The following is a 15,822-nucleotide window of genomic DNA, read 5'->3' on the forward strand; positions in this document are numbered from 1 at the left end:
GAACTCGTTTACTACGGGTGACAGACGACGGAAGATGATCTGGGATAATACTTTGTAGGCCGCATTTAGAATGGTGATCGCTCGAAAGTTCTCACAATCTAACTTGTCGCCTTTCTTGCAGATGGGGCAGATTACCCCTTCCTTCCACTCCTCCGGTAGCTGTTCTGTTTCCCAGATCGTGCCTATCAGCCGGTGCAGACAAATGGCCAGCTTTTCCGGACCCATCTTTATGAGTTCAGCTCCGATACCATCCTTACCAGCAGCTTTATTGTTCTTGAGCTGGTGAATGGCATCCTTAATCTCCCTCAAAATTGGGGGCTGGTTGGTTTCCATCTTCCGCAGTACTGACGAAGGCATTTCCTCCGTTGTCCCGTCCTTCATTGCCTGTGCTCTCAGCACCATTCAGGTGCTCGTCGAAGTGCTGCTTCCACCTTTCGATCACCTCACGCTCGTCCGTCAGAATGCTCCCATCCTTATCCCTGCCGGATGCGTTGAGCTTCTGATAGAACCTTCGCGTTTCCTGAGACCGGCACAGCTGTTCCATCTCCTCGCACTCCGTCTCCTCCAGGCGGCGTTTTTTCTCCCGAAAAAGGCGGGTCTGCTGTTGCCGTTTCCGTCTATAGCGTTCCACGTTCTGCCGGGTCCCTTGCTGCAGCATGACCGCCCGCGCTGCATTCTTCTCCTTCAAAACCTCCTGGCACTCCTCATCGAACCAATCGTTCCGTCGACTCCGTCCCACGTACCCGACGTTGCTCTCAGCTGCATCGTTGATGGCTGCTTTTACTGTTCTCCAGCAGTCCTCAAGAGGGGCTTCGTCCAGCTCACCCTCTTCCGGTAATGCAGCCTCGAGTTGCTGCGCGTATGCCGCTGCGACATCCGGTTACTTGAGCCGCTCTAGGTCATACCGGGGCGGCCGTCGGTACCGTACGTTGTTAACGACGGAGAGTTTTGGGCGCAGTTTGACCATCACCAGATAGTGGTCGGAGTCGATGTTAGCGCCACGATAGGTCCTGACGTCGATAATGTCAGAGAAGTGCCGACCATCAATCAGAACGTGGTCGATTTGCGATTCTGTCTGCTGTGGTGATCTCCAGGTGTATCGGTACGGAAGGCTGTGCTGGAAGTAGGTGCTACGAATGGCCATATTCTTGGTGGCGGCAAAATCAATTAGTCGTAGGCCGTTTTCGTTCGTCAGCCGGTGGGCGCTGAACTTTCCAATCGTCGGTCTGAATTCCTCCTCCTGGCCAACCTGAGCGTTTAGATCTCCTATGATGATTTTGACGTCGTGGCTTGGGCAACTGTCGTACTCGCGTTCAAGCTGCGCGTAAAAAGCGTCTTTATCATCATCAGTGCTTCCGGAGTGAGGACTGTGCACGTTTATTATGCTGAAGTTGAAGAACCGGCCTTTGATCCTCAACTTGCACATTCTCTCATTGATCGGCCACCACCCGATCACGCGCCTCTGCATATCACCCATCACTATAAAAGCTGTTCCCAGCTCATGTGTATTGCCGCAGCTCTGGTAGATGGTATGGTTACCTCTAAACGTTCGCACCATTGATCCCTTCCAACACACTTCCTGCAACGCTACGATGCCGAATCCACGGTCCTTCAGCACGTCGGCGAGTATGCGTGTGCTCCCGATGAAGTTGAGAGACTTACAGTTCCACGTACCGAGCTTCCAATCGCTAGTCCCTTTACGTCGCTGTGGTCTTCGCCGATTGTCCCGGTTCGTATTCTCTCGTTGATTATTCGTTGCTTGGTTTTTTTTACGGCTGGCTTGCAGGGCCTGACACCAACCCCCTAGATTTCCGGAGGACCATTCCCCCTAAATGTTCGGAGGACCATAGTGCGCAGTTTAGCTTAGAGTCCTTCTCTGGCACTCGGACGATGATCAGCCGCCCCTGACATGGGGAACAGACGCTGTTGTGAGCCGCTCCTAACATGGAGTACAGACGCTCAAGGTTTGCAGAAGCAAAAGCAAAAGCAAACCCCCCCTTCCCTGTCAGCATACGACCAAAGTTCCCAAAGCCATCATAGTAGCCATGAAATGAAGTTTTAGAGCAGTTTCTTGAGTTGATATCGGGTAATGTAGATGAAAGTGTATATTAAAACTGGATCTTCAATGATTCAAATGATATAGTAAGCCATGAAAAATGAGATCATGTGTCAGTCGATTGTTGTCATCATGGGCAAAGGTGAGTAATTTTTTTGTGAATGTGTTACTTTTAGTATGGAAAATCAAATTATAAAATATATTCCATTCGATATTTCTAAATACTCAAATTTCAGAGCGCACAATCTCTTGTCATGAGCTTGTATATTTGTTTTTAGGCGAGAAAAACGTTGATCCTTGGATGTTCTGAAACAAAGGATTCGGATCAAAGGTATCAATTTAGAGATTCTTTCGACTTTGAGAACTGTTTGGTTGTTTAAGCTTAAATATTTGTTTAAATTCTGGTGATTTTCTTAGATAGAAAGCTTCCAAATACTGCGACAGACGAATTTCAGATGGAATCCAAAGTCGGATTGTACTTTAGGCAGATATAGGCAATAATTTCATGAAATAGTAATTTTTTTCTACTAATTTTAAATGAGACTTAAATATTTGCCACGAAAATATTGATCGCGTAGCGAAAAGAAAATCGTAAGAAAATTTAAAAAAAAATCACAGAAGCACCAAAACATACCTCTCTGAAATTTTGACATCTGTTTCATCAAGTATTGTTCTATGTTGCCTGAAAATTTGAGCTTGCAATTTTTACGCTTTTGGAGATACTAGGGTTTAAAATTTCTGTATTTTTCAATGTTTTTCATTATTTCTCAATTTTTATGCGTTGTATTATTAAAATTTTTCCACCAGAGTTTGTGTTTGATATATTTATACCAGAAAAAAAAATATATATGACATGGTTCTTGAGAAAAATGTCAAACTCGATGATAAAAAAAAAGTTTTTCCATAATTTGGTCTCATTTCGCCAATAACTCGAAAACAGTGAGCTGTTGAATTTTGACGTCTTCATGAGAGTTGTTTATTTTATCAAATCCAGCATTAAACACTGCGTTACCGAGCTATTATTTTTTTCCCCGCCAGATTGCGTCCCTGGCCCATAGTGCAATGGTTGCTATTCCGTGATTGACCGAAGTCAGTGAAAATGCACAAAGAATCAACTGGAAGTTCGGCTGGGATTGGCCGTAATATTCATCAGTGTGCATATTTATATATGGTTAATAACGGCGCCAGCCATTTCCTTGCAGTCAGGTGGGATTGAGGGAAAGAATATTAGTGTGTAACTTTTGCTATTTGAAAACCATGTTTGCCTCTGCATCTCCAAAAAGGTTACTGGGGAGGATCGTTGGATCACATGATTCACTTTGGTTAGCGATTAGATCATTATAAACAATTATTTGAGAGAAAGCATGCATAATCATATTTTACTCACATGAAAAGAAAAAAAAACACGATTGTCTGGACCATTACAGAACACAATTATACCAACACTTTCAATGACGAACCATACATAGTTTGTTTGAAGAATACAAAAAAAAAAAAACGAAACGTTGCCTCGATATAAATATGTAACACAAGCATGAAACGAACTCACCAGTTGATAATCCATCCACGACTTAACGGGAATATCGTTTCATACTCGCACAACGCTAACAGGTTACGATTAACCTTGATTCTATCGCTCGCTCCACGGGAACATCGAACATAATCAACACACTTCCGAACTGCCCAGCAAATCGCGCGCATACAGAGAAAAAAAGGAAGCGCCCCACCGACGACACGAGGAAAATATAAAACGAATACGATTGCTTGGGCTTTCCCGGAGCACTCTTGAAAGAAGGTGAAACTAAACTAACTAAAAATTATCAAATATGTTGATGCAAATGATTATTAAACCAGTAAAATAAGGTAGAACAACGTTTGTTCTAAAGAAGGGTTATTGATGAATTTCAAAACAAATAACTTTAACGTTATCAAATAACGAAGAGGTAATGATCGAATAATAGCCTAGACACTATGTGCTTAACTTTCAGATGCATCCAAAACAACCCAATCGACTCACTTATTCATCTGAAGTTCTTATGGAGTGAAAATCATGATGTCTGTTTTAGGTTTTTTGAGTTATGCTTTTGAATCTTGCAAACTTTTTTCAACCAGTATTTCATAACTCTGCCATTGCCCGTCCAGCCAAGTATCATCTAGATGAATTATGTCCGGACAAACGATACAAAGCATCAGATTTTTCCATCTCTTGAATATTGTTGAAACCTTACCTTGTGTGAAATGTGTAAAAAAAACTGTCATCAACTTTTCCCCAACCGTAGTAATTCGATAGAAACTTTTTCAATTCAAATCATTCATAAAGGAAGCATTAATTTAAATCAATAATCAAACTTTCTTAATTCAGTCTGTTGAAAATTAAACAAAATCTGAAATATGCGATGGAAAAAACATCCAGGAAAACAGTCCAATCGGAGAAATGGTTTTCGGGGATATATCGGACAAACTCTACAGCAAAGGAACAAATGGAGCACTACAGACGGAAACGGTGAAAAACAGTCCGGCCTCTTTCTGGAGACTCTTAGAAGCAAGAGGATGAAACAACCCTGTCGTTTTAAGAAAAAGCAATGTATCAGCAGTTCATGCAATGAACGCCAGTCGAGATGTGAATAAATTTTAACGTGATATGACTGAAAAATAGAAGCAGCACTTCAATGGACACTTAAATGGGTTTAAGAGCACAGGTAACGAGGAATAAGATCGTGAAGGAAATGTCTACATCAGTTCAGCTTACGATGGGAACTGATCAGGGAAAAGTTGGGAATGCCTTTCGAAAGCTCAAAAACTATATATCAGATGTTCAGTAGAATATCGGAGCTGAACTAATCATGGTCTGCGCCGACTTTTAGATTCAATCTGGGAAACAAAATAGCTACCGGGGTAGTGAGAGGCTGGTAGGGAGGCACAGATACTACACACGGCACAGATACTACTACACGATCTTCCTGGACAAACTTGGAAAAAGGGCCATAGGTTTATGTGCATTTAATTTTAATTTTGATTGGAAAAGAGTAAAAAGATGCGTATTTCAGTACTTTATATTCGATCAAATTGAAAGGTGCTATTCTGGCATTGCTTTTGGGTGTGCAGGAATTGATTTTCAACCGATTGTTGTCAATTTTGTTGAAATGCAAAAATATGTTTTGATTAGTTACGCGCTTTTTTATGTTTGTCCATTGTTTAAGATCTGGGCTCTCAGTGACAGTTCGTGACAGCAGAATCTCGGCTCACTATGACGTACATAAATTTTGTATCGGTTTCTCCCTCCCAGGTGAGAGGTACTGATCATGTGCTCTATCCAAAAGTCAAGCGACAAGATGAAATGCCCATTTCATTTTGGTAAATGCCGCCTACAAAGTTTTATCTTAGATCAGCTTCGGTCGTGTGTCACTGGTAGTAAATTAGTTTACTATTACGTATCGTAAGTTAGTTATGAAAATTATGAAGGAAGTAGACTTTTCCAAAAAGCTGATAAAAGCAAAGGTAGATTGTTTACAACATTGTTTGAAGATTTCGGGCGAACACTGAAGTTTCATCAAATCTCGCCAGGGGCTACGACAAAATAATATAATTTTGTCTGATGTGTTGTTCAGTATTGCGCTAGGAGATGTCATGTCGATGGAATGGTTTCAAAACGATCCAGCCAATTTGTTTGCTTCGCGAATGATTTGGACACTGTTGGCGGAACGTTTAACAAAAAAGGGATAGTCCTGTAAGCCTGCCAAAAGTTCCAGGATCTTTTCGTAATGGAAATTACTTTTACTTCTCTAGGCATAGAGTAATAACGTTCTTGCCACACGATATACGAATGCGAAAATGGCAACTTTGGCAAAGAAAGCTCTCAGTTAATACTGTGGAAGTGCTCATAAGAATGCTAAGCTAAAAAGCAGTATTGGGACAGATGACGTTGTAGCCAGAAGAAGAAGAAAAAGCTTAAGTTACCTGATGCTGAATGTGATAGAGATGTACATTCTGATAGGCAAAACCAAAATCGACAACGAACACCAAGAAAATTATGTTGGCTTAGCATGACATGATTTCTAGGTGGGTGATGAGTTTGTATAGCTTAAATCCATCTTGAATGTTGATAACATTCTTATTCGTGAAGTGCTAAAACAAATCATTTGAGGAAGTTGGATATACCTCATCATGAATGGGCAGTCGATATGGGATATTTCGCACAACGAGAAATATGCATTTTGTTGAAAATGCTACCTGTTTTTGTATGAAATTGCTTTATGCAAATCGTCACACGATCTTGTGCAAAATATCCTTATGCGAAATGTCTTTATGTAAAAAGGATCACCCTTTTCAACTGAGCGATTTAACAAATATGCTTCAAAAAAGGTAGACAATGTTCATACTCTGTTTATTTTAATGCACAAAACATGTTACCAACGATATTCCCATTCCTTCAATAATTACCTAGCAAATCTTCCGCATGCTCACCATCCAGATAGTCTTCATTTGGTTCAGTGCTACTTTCCGTTACGCTCCACTCTCCGCCGTCCGTATCGTCCCATTGGACTTCCTGTTCTCCGTCCGCGAAGGAGGTTCGTCTACCGTCTCCATACAGACATTTCTCCACGTCCTGGTTCAGACCCTCGATCAACGCCAAGCCTTCGTTACCTCGGGACTCCAAACAATCGCTCAGCCGAAACCGATTGCCAGCCACTTCTGCTCGCAACATCTGCAACATGGTGTCATATCCTTGTGCGATCACTTGCTGGAAGCCTTCCGTGTGGTTGAGGGTCTAGAATAATCGGAAAGAATTTAGATAGTGGTAGAAGTAATGAACAACTTGAAGAACGTACCGTGTTAAGGCAACTATGAGCCTGCATGTAGATCATCGCAGATTTTTCGAACCCAGACTGCGACGTGCAAGTTGCTATATTGAAACTGAAATCTTCGGTGTTGGCCTCCGTTTGTCGGAGGAACCTGTCGATCACATCTGGTAATCGCCCCAATCGAGTTTTTTCCCTATTCAGGCAGGCGTTGACAGCGTTGTTCACGACAGTGAAAGCGGAGAAAATCTGGTTTTGGTGATTGACGAAGCAATAGTTGAAATTGGCATTCCGGTTGAGGTATTGGAAGCCAACAGTGATGGCAGTTTGCTGCATCTCCGAGGTGAAGTTGTTGTTGAGACTTTGCACTTGTTGCTTCATGTTGGATATAATTTCATTGTAAGCTTGTTGGATGCTTTCCGTGTCGGTTTGGTTGCGATTGAAGAGATAATAGTATAACTTGGTGTAAGCTTCTGAAAATCCGTCAACCATATTGAGAAGAGTTCGATTTGACTGAAATATTGACAGCTTGCCAACTGAATTGCTGATTTCAGTTTTGACGTTGTTCTGAGATGTGTACAATCTCCTGATGATGTTGTCTGCTTCGGCAAGATATTGCTGCTCAATGCCTAATAGTGTTGCATTCAGTCTTTGTTCCAAATTTAGGGCGGTGGCATTCACTTTGGTGATATGAGCATCAACGACTGCGATATTCTTGAGCATATATTCGACTGCTTTTGATAGAACGGAAGTTTGTTCCTTCAGTTGTCCGAGTGCATTCGCCATGGAAATCGTAAGACTTGGAGGGATGTAGGTATTGACGGTGCTTCGGGTAACTGGTTTCCCGTTGGCAGCAGTTAGCGTTTCTCCAATTGCGTGTTGAAAAGCTTGCGTTATTGTAGTGACATTGGCAATGGCTTCAGTGACTCCGTCGAAAGCATTTACCAGTTCAGTAGTTTTTAAAGCATCATCAAGAGAGTTGACAGAAACTAATGCATCCGATTTCAGGTACTGACTCATTTGGTCGTATGAGCCTTGCAATGCGTTGAACAGCTCTGTCACCGGTGTGACCCTATCAGTAGCTGCCTTCGTCACGTTGGATGCCAACAGTTTTCCCAGGTCTGCAACTTTCTGAGCCATCTGTGCAATCTTTTCACTGGATGATCGAAGGGGTCCATATTGCTTGACGGGACTGTACCTCCTTAAATTCATGTTCATCATGTTAATCACAGTGTTGATACTGTTGGCACTTGAAGTGATCATGGTTCCTCCCACAACCGCCATTGGTAAGCCAAAATCGGCGGATGCTGGTTTGGTCTAAAAAAAAAAATACATTTCAGTTCATATCTATCAATTGATTTATTTCAAATTACCTGAACCAACATCACCAAAAGTATTCCTGTTAATCCTCTGTACCTTTTACTCATGACTGGTCGGTTGTCTATTTCTACGTCAACTGATTTGGGTTTCACCGATCCGGCCACTTTTGAGCTTAGAGAAACGCATCACCATCCGATCAGCTGTAACTTAAAATCCCAACAGCTCCAACTTTCCGAAGCGGCCGAATCTATGCAAACAAAACCTGTGTGAGGAGTTATCATTTGAATGAACCAGGAGAGGCAAATATTTGATCCCAAACTAGTTTCATGTTCGGGTTTAGAGATTTGGATCTTTAGTTTGAATCGATTTGTCATTTGGAAACCGGAAGGCCATTACAGTAGCCGAATGGTTGCGTAGAAAGTTAGAAATAGAATCGACACTGTTGCATTATTCATGAATCTACACCACCACTTTTTCAAGCAGCGCCTTGCTTAATTTAACCATCATTTTTCAGGTTAACACTCAAAGTCTATACTTAGTCAAGATTCAAAACTAAATTCCATAGTTTCTCTGGATTTCTGGACCTCTTTAACGCATTTACCAATATCTACTATACGTACTGTAACACTGTCGTAGATCCCCTCCCCTTCCCCAGATGATGGACACCTGTTTTAATGATCACTATTATCTAATTCTACATGATAAATATTAAATGAATCTCTTGGCAAACGTGCAGCTATCCAGACAACCAAAATGTACGTATAACGATGTGCAAAATTTCACTTATAAGATGTCGCGAAAAGGTCTTCTACGTACAAAAGTGGAGGCGATATACGTGCATATATTATGCGATGATTAGTAGCATACAATGCGAGTATATTAATTTTCTACCGCACTAACCTGTGTTCTAATGCGACTTAACTTATGATAACATATGTTGATTTGACAGCTGCTAAGGATTGATTCGACTTACTTTGTATGAGTGTACGGGACGAAACAAAATGTACGAATGAACTCAGAAAAATAGTGTTTTATGCGAGGAGACTCGTCTATCTGACGATTTCATTCACCGTATTTTGCGGGTTTGATGTAATTTGTATGAATAAACGAGTTATTACGTTAGTTTTGATGCGACTTCTGGTTGTCTGGGTATTAAGCAAGATCGAGCTGATGGTCGTGGGTTCGAATCCCACAGATCAAGTATTTTTTTCGGGTTGAACATTTTCTCGACTTCTCAGGGCATAAAATATATTCGTACCAGCCTCATGATATACAAATGCAAAAATGGTCAATCGTCAAAAAAGCTCTCAGTTAAGAACTGTAGAAGTGCTTCTAAGAACTCTAAGCTGAGGACCAGGTTCTGTCCCAGTAGGGACGTTACGCCAGAGAGAAGAATAAGAATAAGAAGAAGAAGAAGAAGAAGAAGAAAAAGAAGAAGGAGAAGTGAAACTGGAGCAATTATTTTAAGTGGTTTCAGGAAAACATACACCAAGTTTCCAAACAAAAAAAATCTGTCAACTCTCCCTTACTCGATATTATGTAATTTGAAATCTCCCCTTACTCAATGAAATGCATGGTCCCTTCAAACTAGCATACCTTGATCCCTTTAACCCGTATCCACCGAGAAATTGAAAAAAAGGTTCAAATGGCTGCCTTTTCGACTATTTTTGACGGATTGGATCGTTTAAGTTCGTATGGATGTCTAGTTTTTCGAGCATCATTTGAATTTTTGGAACAGTCCGGTCCGAGTTTGACACCTCATCTGCAATCCGAACACTTGATTTCGAATCATCCAGCGTTGCACATAGTTAATTTCGTCGGAAAACCATGTTCTGCAACAGTTCAGTCATGAAACTCGAACTTCAGCTACCACACTTTTTCGTGCAGCCTTTTCTTTTTTCAGTTTATACGTTTATTTTTCAGCTCTTGCTTCCCTGTACCGTTCTACCAAATACAAATTAAAGACCTCCATGTCCCTTGCAGTTGTCCAAATTTTTTTGGCTCATAAGGTAATCTAGAATGCCGTGAAAAGTGTACTGCGATCTGTCAAACTTGGGTACCTTTTGCACTACCGAGGGACCAAATGCAGTACTAGAAGTGGTACCCAATCTGAGCCCGAGTGGGACGGACCTGGTTCTACTAGCTACTAACGGTTCGGTAATCTGGGGGCAAATTGATCACTGGGGCGAATTAGATCAGGTCGGTACCAAAAAGCATTCTCTTCCAAAAATACTGAATGTTTCGATGGCAGTTTGTTTGCTTGTTCATAGATGCGTAATGATGATTTTGAATTATTACATTTTTAATAGGGTCAGTTCGGCACAGCTTTTGAAGGTGTAAGCAGTACTGTTGAAAAAACGGTGCTAAACGATCTGCTGCTATGCCTACATGCTATCCTTATGTGTTAAAAATGTTGTGTAATCTTAAGTGTGAACTACTGAACTCATTTTTTAATATCATACAGTATTAGTATTTTGCTAAAAACCTTTTATTCTCTAATTACGTGCTTATGTTAAGAAAAAATTGCATTTAGGCATATTATGCAGATTTATAAAGTTAAATTTTGCTATAAAATGATCAAAAACACGACAGGAGACCCAAATTTAGTAGAGTAGGGTTTTTTTTTATTTTTTTAACGTAATTTCGCCCCAGTGCATAGTGGCCCGAATCGACATTTTAGCAGGAAAAAAAGTGATTTCTCTGTTCTTGTCGATTTTGAACGAACGATGGCTTCAGAGAAGTTATTCGTAATTGAGTTTTGCATCTTATAAGAAAAAAGTTGATAAGGGTGGCCCATATTTAAGACTCAAACTTTTTTATTTGATGAAATTTGTGGCTGCGCTCTTCTGCAAACTTTTAGAAAATGTTGTTTGAACAACTTTTTCGAAGATATTTTAGATCAAACTCTTCATTTGAGCTAAGTAAATTAATTCTTAAATTTTTAACTTTGGGTAGACCCGTAAAATCAGTTTTCATGGACCTTCCTTAGCCGAATGTTTAGAGTCCACGGCTACAAAGCGAAGCCATGCTGAAGGTGTCTGGGTTTGATTCCCGGTCGGTCCATGATCTTTTCGTAATGGAAATTTCCTTGATTTCCCTGGGCATAGAGTATCATCGTACCTGCCGCACGATATACGAATGCAAAAATGGCAACTTTGGCAAAGAAAGCTCTCAGTTAACAACTGTGGAAGTGCTCATAAGAACACTAAGCTGAGAAGCAGGCTCTGTCCCAGTGAGCACGTTAACGCCAAGAAGAAGAACATTGGATTGATCGAGAATATCAACCGGGTCTTTAGGATGGTTATGATATTTTTATGTGTTTTGTAGGCTATTTTTACTTGCGGAAAATCGGTTTTTAGGAGACTGTCGATGGTTGGACTTAGTTGTGCGATGTACGGAATGCTGCAATACTCTGGCGATGGATTGGTTCGGCGATGGACGGCTGAATGGAACTTCTATGGTTTTCAGCTGAGGGTCTGGTGGAATCATCGGATGTTGTTGTGTCTGTTAGGTCGGTGTAATTGGTGTGTGGCTAGCTTGTTTGTAGTTGCGTAGTATTGAGTGATGCTCGATGATCATACTGCTGGTTTTGGGAGGTGTATCTGGTGCGGTTTATGAGTCGGTTCATGAGGGACGATGGATAGTTGTTTTGGTGGAGCTGTTGGAATATTATGCTGGACTTTGGTGTTGACCTGAGACGAGACTCGCGAAGACGGTCTTCTTTTTCTGTGATTGCTGAGTTTTTTCTTATTCCACTTAGTGTTTATACCAATTAGGTATGCGCATGCTGTTCAAAACCTCACATGAACATCTCAGCCAAAAATGATTGAGTTTGCATCACATCGAATCATAAATAGCCGTTTGAGTGAAATTTCATGCTAGCAAACGTAGCAGACATTAGAAATAATTGATCTTTTGCTAAGATTTATCAGCAACTTTGGAAAAAAACTGCTCCGTCGACTGAGGTTTTTAATAACATTTTCCTTTGAACACAATACTTTTCACTTTTTCAGCCATAAAAACGGTGGGCTGCATTTGACGTTTCGTGAGAGGGGAATCTGGGCTGCATATGACGTTGATATTTTTCCTCTTCGCGAGTCTCTCTCAGGTGTTGACGGATCGGTGGTTAGTGTCATAACCCGTTTGGTGAAGTTGGTTGCAACATTTATCTCCATAGCGGTGGGGTGGAAAGAGTGGTAATTTAAGAGTCGTGCTGACGAGATAGGCTTTGAATACCACCGAGTTAATATCGTTTGGTTTATGTTGCGGATGAGTAGCATATCCAGAAACAGGAGAGTACCATTTTGCTCTTGTTCAACAGTAAACTGTATATGTTGGTTATAACTAAACTGCCAACATCTGCTCAATTAGGTCAAAAGATAGAGCCAGGATGAGATCATCCACGTATTTTTGGAGAACTGGGACTGGGATTTTCAGTCTCTTAGTGACAGTCCTCAGGAGTATCTCCATGACCAGCTCCGCCAGGATTGGCGAGAGAGGACTGCCCATAGCTGTGCCAAAGGTTTGTTCGTAGTATTTGCCGAAAATAGCTGTTGTCGATACAGAAGGTTACAATCTCGAGAAATGTACTACTAGGTCCATTTGTATGTAAACTATCGAAAATAGAATCAAAACCAATTCAGGTGAACTTTTGCATTAAATCAGGAAAGTAATGTATTGTTTTCCTTAGCTGAGTGGTTCCGCGGCTACAAAGCAAAGCCATGCTGAAGGTGTCTGGGTTTGATTTCCGGTCGTTCTATGATCTTTTTGTAATGGAAATTTCCTTGACTTCCCTGGGCAAACGAATGCGATAATGGCAACTTGGCCAAAGTGAGGACGTCAATGCCAAGAAGAAGAAGAATAATGTATTGCCATTTCAACGCTAGATTAAAGTGTGACTGATTGACCACTCATTTGCATTACACCTTGATCCTTGTTCTCATATCGATTGGAAAAATATTTCTATTCTTAGATGCAGGCCATTAAAGCAACAGTATAGAAGATAATCGGAGCCCCTTCCGAAATACAATTTTCACATCAATGTGTCACTCCCATCACACATTGAATGCAAATCGCCCAACCCCTTCCATCTTCTGGCTTTCAACTTAACGATAAGGAGTTGTGTATGCATACATTTTTTACATTTATCGGAATTAATAGTACATTTGTCACTGTAACGCGTTCCATGTCTCCATGAGCAGCATGTCTCGATGACAGTTTGATTAGCGATTAGAGCCTGGAATAGTGCAATATTTGCACTTTAAATTGATAAAGTGAATATTTTCTTCGATGCATGTTTGCCGCTATTGTATGTACGGTACATATAAACGCACCGCTATTGTGAAATGTTGGCCCTTGGGAATCAGGTTGTGACAGATTTATCATGATCAGTCATTGTGGTGATTTTGCATTCATGAATTCCTTACGTTGTCCCTAATGGCCATTAGGAAAGATATATTGCAACAAAATGTGTATAGAACAATGTGCTAAACTCAGGTACGTTTTTGAACAAACTAGGTGGTAATTGGCTCTTGTACTGTGCTCATTCAAATTCCGCACACTCATAGAATGTTTCGCTTGAAATCTTACGAAATTTTCCGTTCAAAAGTTTTCACTTTGAAGACGTGTTTTAATAGGCAATTCATGCTAAAAGTAATTTGATTTAAATTCATTAGAAAATTAGATTTTTCCCAAAATAGTTATTCACAGATAATAATCATATATGACCATCTAATGATCTCTAAACGGTGAACATAACCTAATAATTTGTACCTAAAGACATGACGCTGGACGACATATGAAATCTGTCATACGTGCCCTCGAAGCCCATCCATCAAAGTTTTGCGATCATAAATTTCCCCGTCAACGCCCACTTTCTGCAAAACGCACCCACAGCTAAACGATGATGACCATTATCCTCATTTACATTTGCAAATAGGATCGGCCGACTGACGCACACGATCGCGTATAACAGTGGTTCTCAAGCTGCAGTATACTGCGGCCCATATAGCGAATCTTTAGCAGAAATGCAGGTCACATAGAAACATTTTTATTATGTTTCAGTTGGTCAGAAACATTTGCTAATCAATTGTTTTGAATGCAAATGATCCCAAATTAGCGATAAATGCGCAGATATTCAGCAAGTCCAAGCTAAGGGTCGTGGGTTCGAATGCCACAGGTCGAGAAACTTTCTCGACTTCCCAGGGCATAGAGTGTCTTCGTATATGTCACACGATATACACATGCAAAAATGGTCAATTGGCAAAGGAAGCTCTCAGTTATTAACTGTGAAAGTGCTCATAAGAGCAGGCTCTGCTGCTGAGAAGCAGGCCCTGTCCCAATGGGAACGTAACGCAAGAAAGCAGAAGAAGAATTATTTTTGGTACAAACTACCACAATGTATACTTTTGTAAGTACAGAAAACCTAAGATATTAAAAAATAAGTATCCTAAGCTCCAATGACTCTTATGAGAATTTCAAAGTCGGGCAGCATTCTAAGACTTCGAGGGCCACAGGATGAGCACCACTGGTATATCTATATCTTTATGCAGCCCAACCACCTGAACCAATCAATGAGCACGAGGGTTATTTATTGATCGTTTACGATAATCAATAGATCCAGTTCGATAGCAAACATGCCACCGGTTTCCAACCCTACTGATTGGCCACTAAACTAACTACTGCACCATTATCGAGACCATACCTACAGTCATTTTCCAACCGAACGAGCCTCCAAATGTATGCTAATCGAAACTGAAAGTTCGTTGGGTAAACAGACGTAACCTTACACAGACCGTGACGCGCGTGGTGGATCACGATCAGTCGGAGTCGTCGTTCATCGCGAAACGGGCGCCGCCAATCGCTGCCTTGACAGTATCGCATTTCCGCCCCACAAATGGAAACGCCGATCAAAGGTTACAGTCAGGTCTCGTATTAGACGTTGCCACCCACTTTACGCCAATCAAAAATGCTCGGCTGTCGTGTAATTGGTTCAGGTTGAATTTTGCAGGTAATCAGTTCATATTATGTTTTTTAGATATTAGAATTTTCCCAGATAATCGGAAGTTGCAAAAGCATTAACGTAAAAAGTCGTACACTTGTAGAAACATCATTACACTTGCACAACATGCCGAACGAAATCGTTTGATTGACGAGTTCCCTCGAATAAAATTCTGTTTTTTTTTTGAGTTCATAAGTGCATTTTGTTCCATCACGTATACACTAACAAAGTAAGTCGAACCAATCCGTAACAGCTGACAAATCAACTTTGTTATTATGAATTAAGTCGCATAAAATTACATATTGATTCGCAATTAAATCGATATTTTATGCCAATTTTCATCATATAAAATATGCACTATATCGCCTCCACTTTTGACGACATCTTATACAGAAACTTTGCACATATAAGAATCGCATAACGCAAAAGGCGATTTCGTTATAAGTACATTCAGGTTGTCTGGGTTCCGTAGGAAGAAAAGTAAATGGCATCGTCTAATACGAGACCTGACTGTATTCAGTGCGTGCAAGGGGAAAAAGGCTGGCAAATTAGCCGATCCGAGTTATTAATTATGGAACTGTCCCTCGTACCGGTCGCAACTGCCATCCCAAGTGACATATGAGTACTTTTGGCGTGGTCTTTGTATG

At 40.9% G+C, this 15,822-nt stretch overlaps 2 protein-coding genes across 4 annotated transcripts in view; one reads left to right on the forward strand and one right to left on the reverse strand.

The window, feature by feature from the left end:
• The window catches only part of LOC5577896 (serine-rich adhesin for platelets), a 404,297-nt gene that overhangs the window by 188,894 nt on the left and 199,581 nt on the right, over window positions 1-15,822 (forward strand). The gene's annotated exons all lie outside the window — the stretch shown is intronic.
• On the reverse strand, window positions 6,429-8,427 carry LOC5577914. The gene is made up of 3 exons (XM_001656650.2): window positions 8,229-8,427; window positions 6,886-8,172; window positions 6,429-6,824 (listed from the first exon to the last, which is right to left on the reverse strand). Exons 1-3 carry the CDS (start codon window positions 8,280-8,282, stop codon window positions 6,486-6,488), a joined length of 1,680 nt encoding a protein of 559 aa, XP_001656700.2. The 5' UTR covers window positions 8,283-8,427; the 3' UTR covers window positions 6,429-6,485.

This window comes from Aedes aegypti, chromosome 2 (assembly GCF_002204515.2).
Source record: "Aedes aegypti strain LVP_AGWG chromosome 2, AaegL5.0 Primary Assembly, whole genome shotgun sequence".
NCBI lineage: Eukaryota > Metazoa > Arthropoda > Insecta > Diptera > Culicidae > Aedes > Aedes aegypti.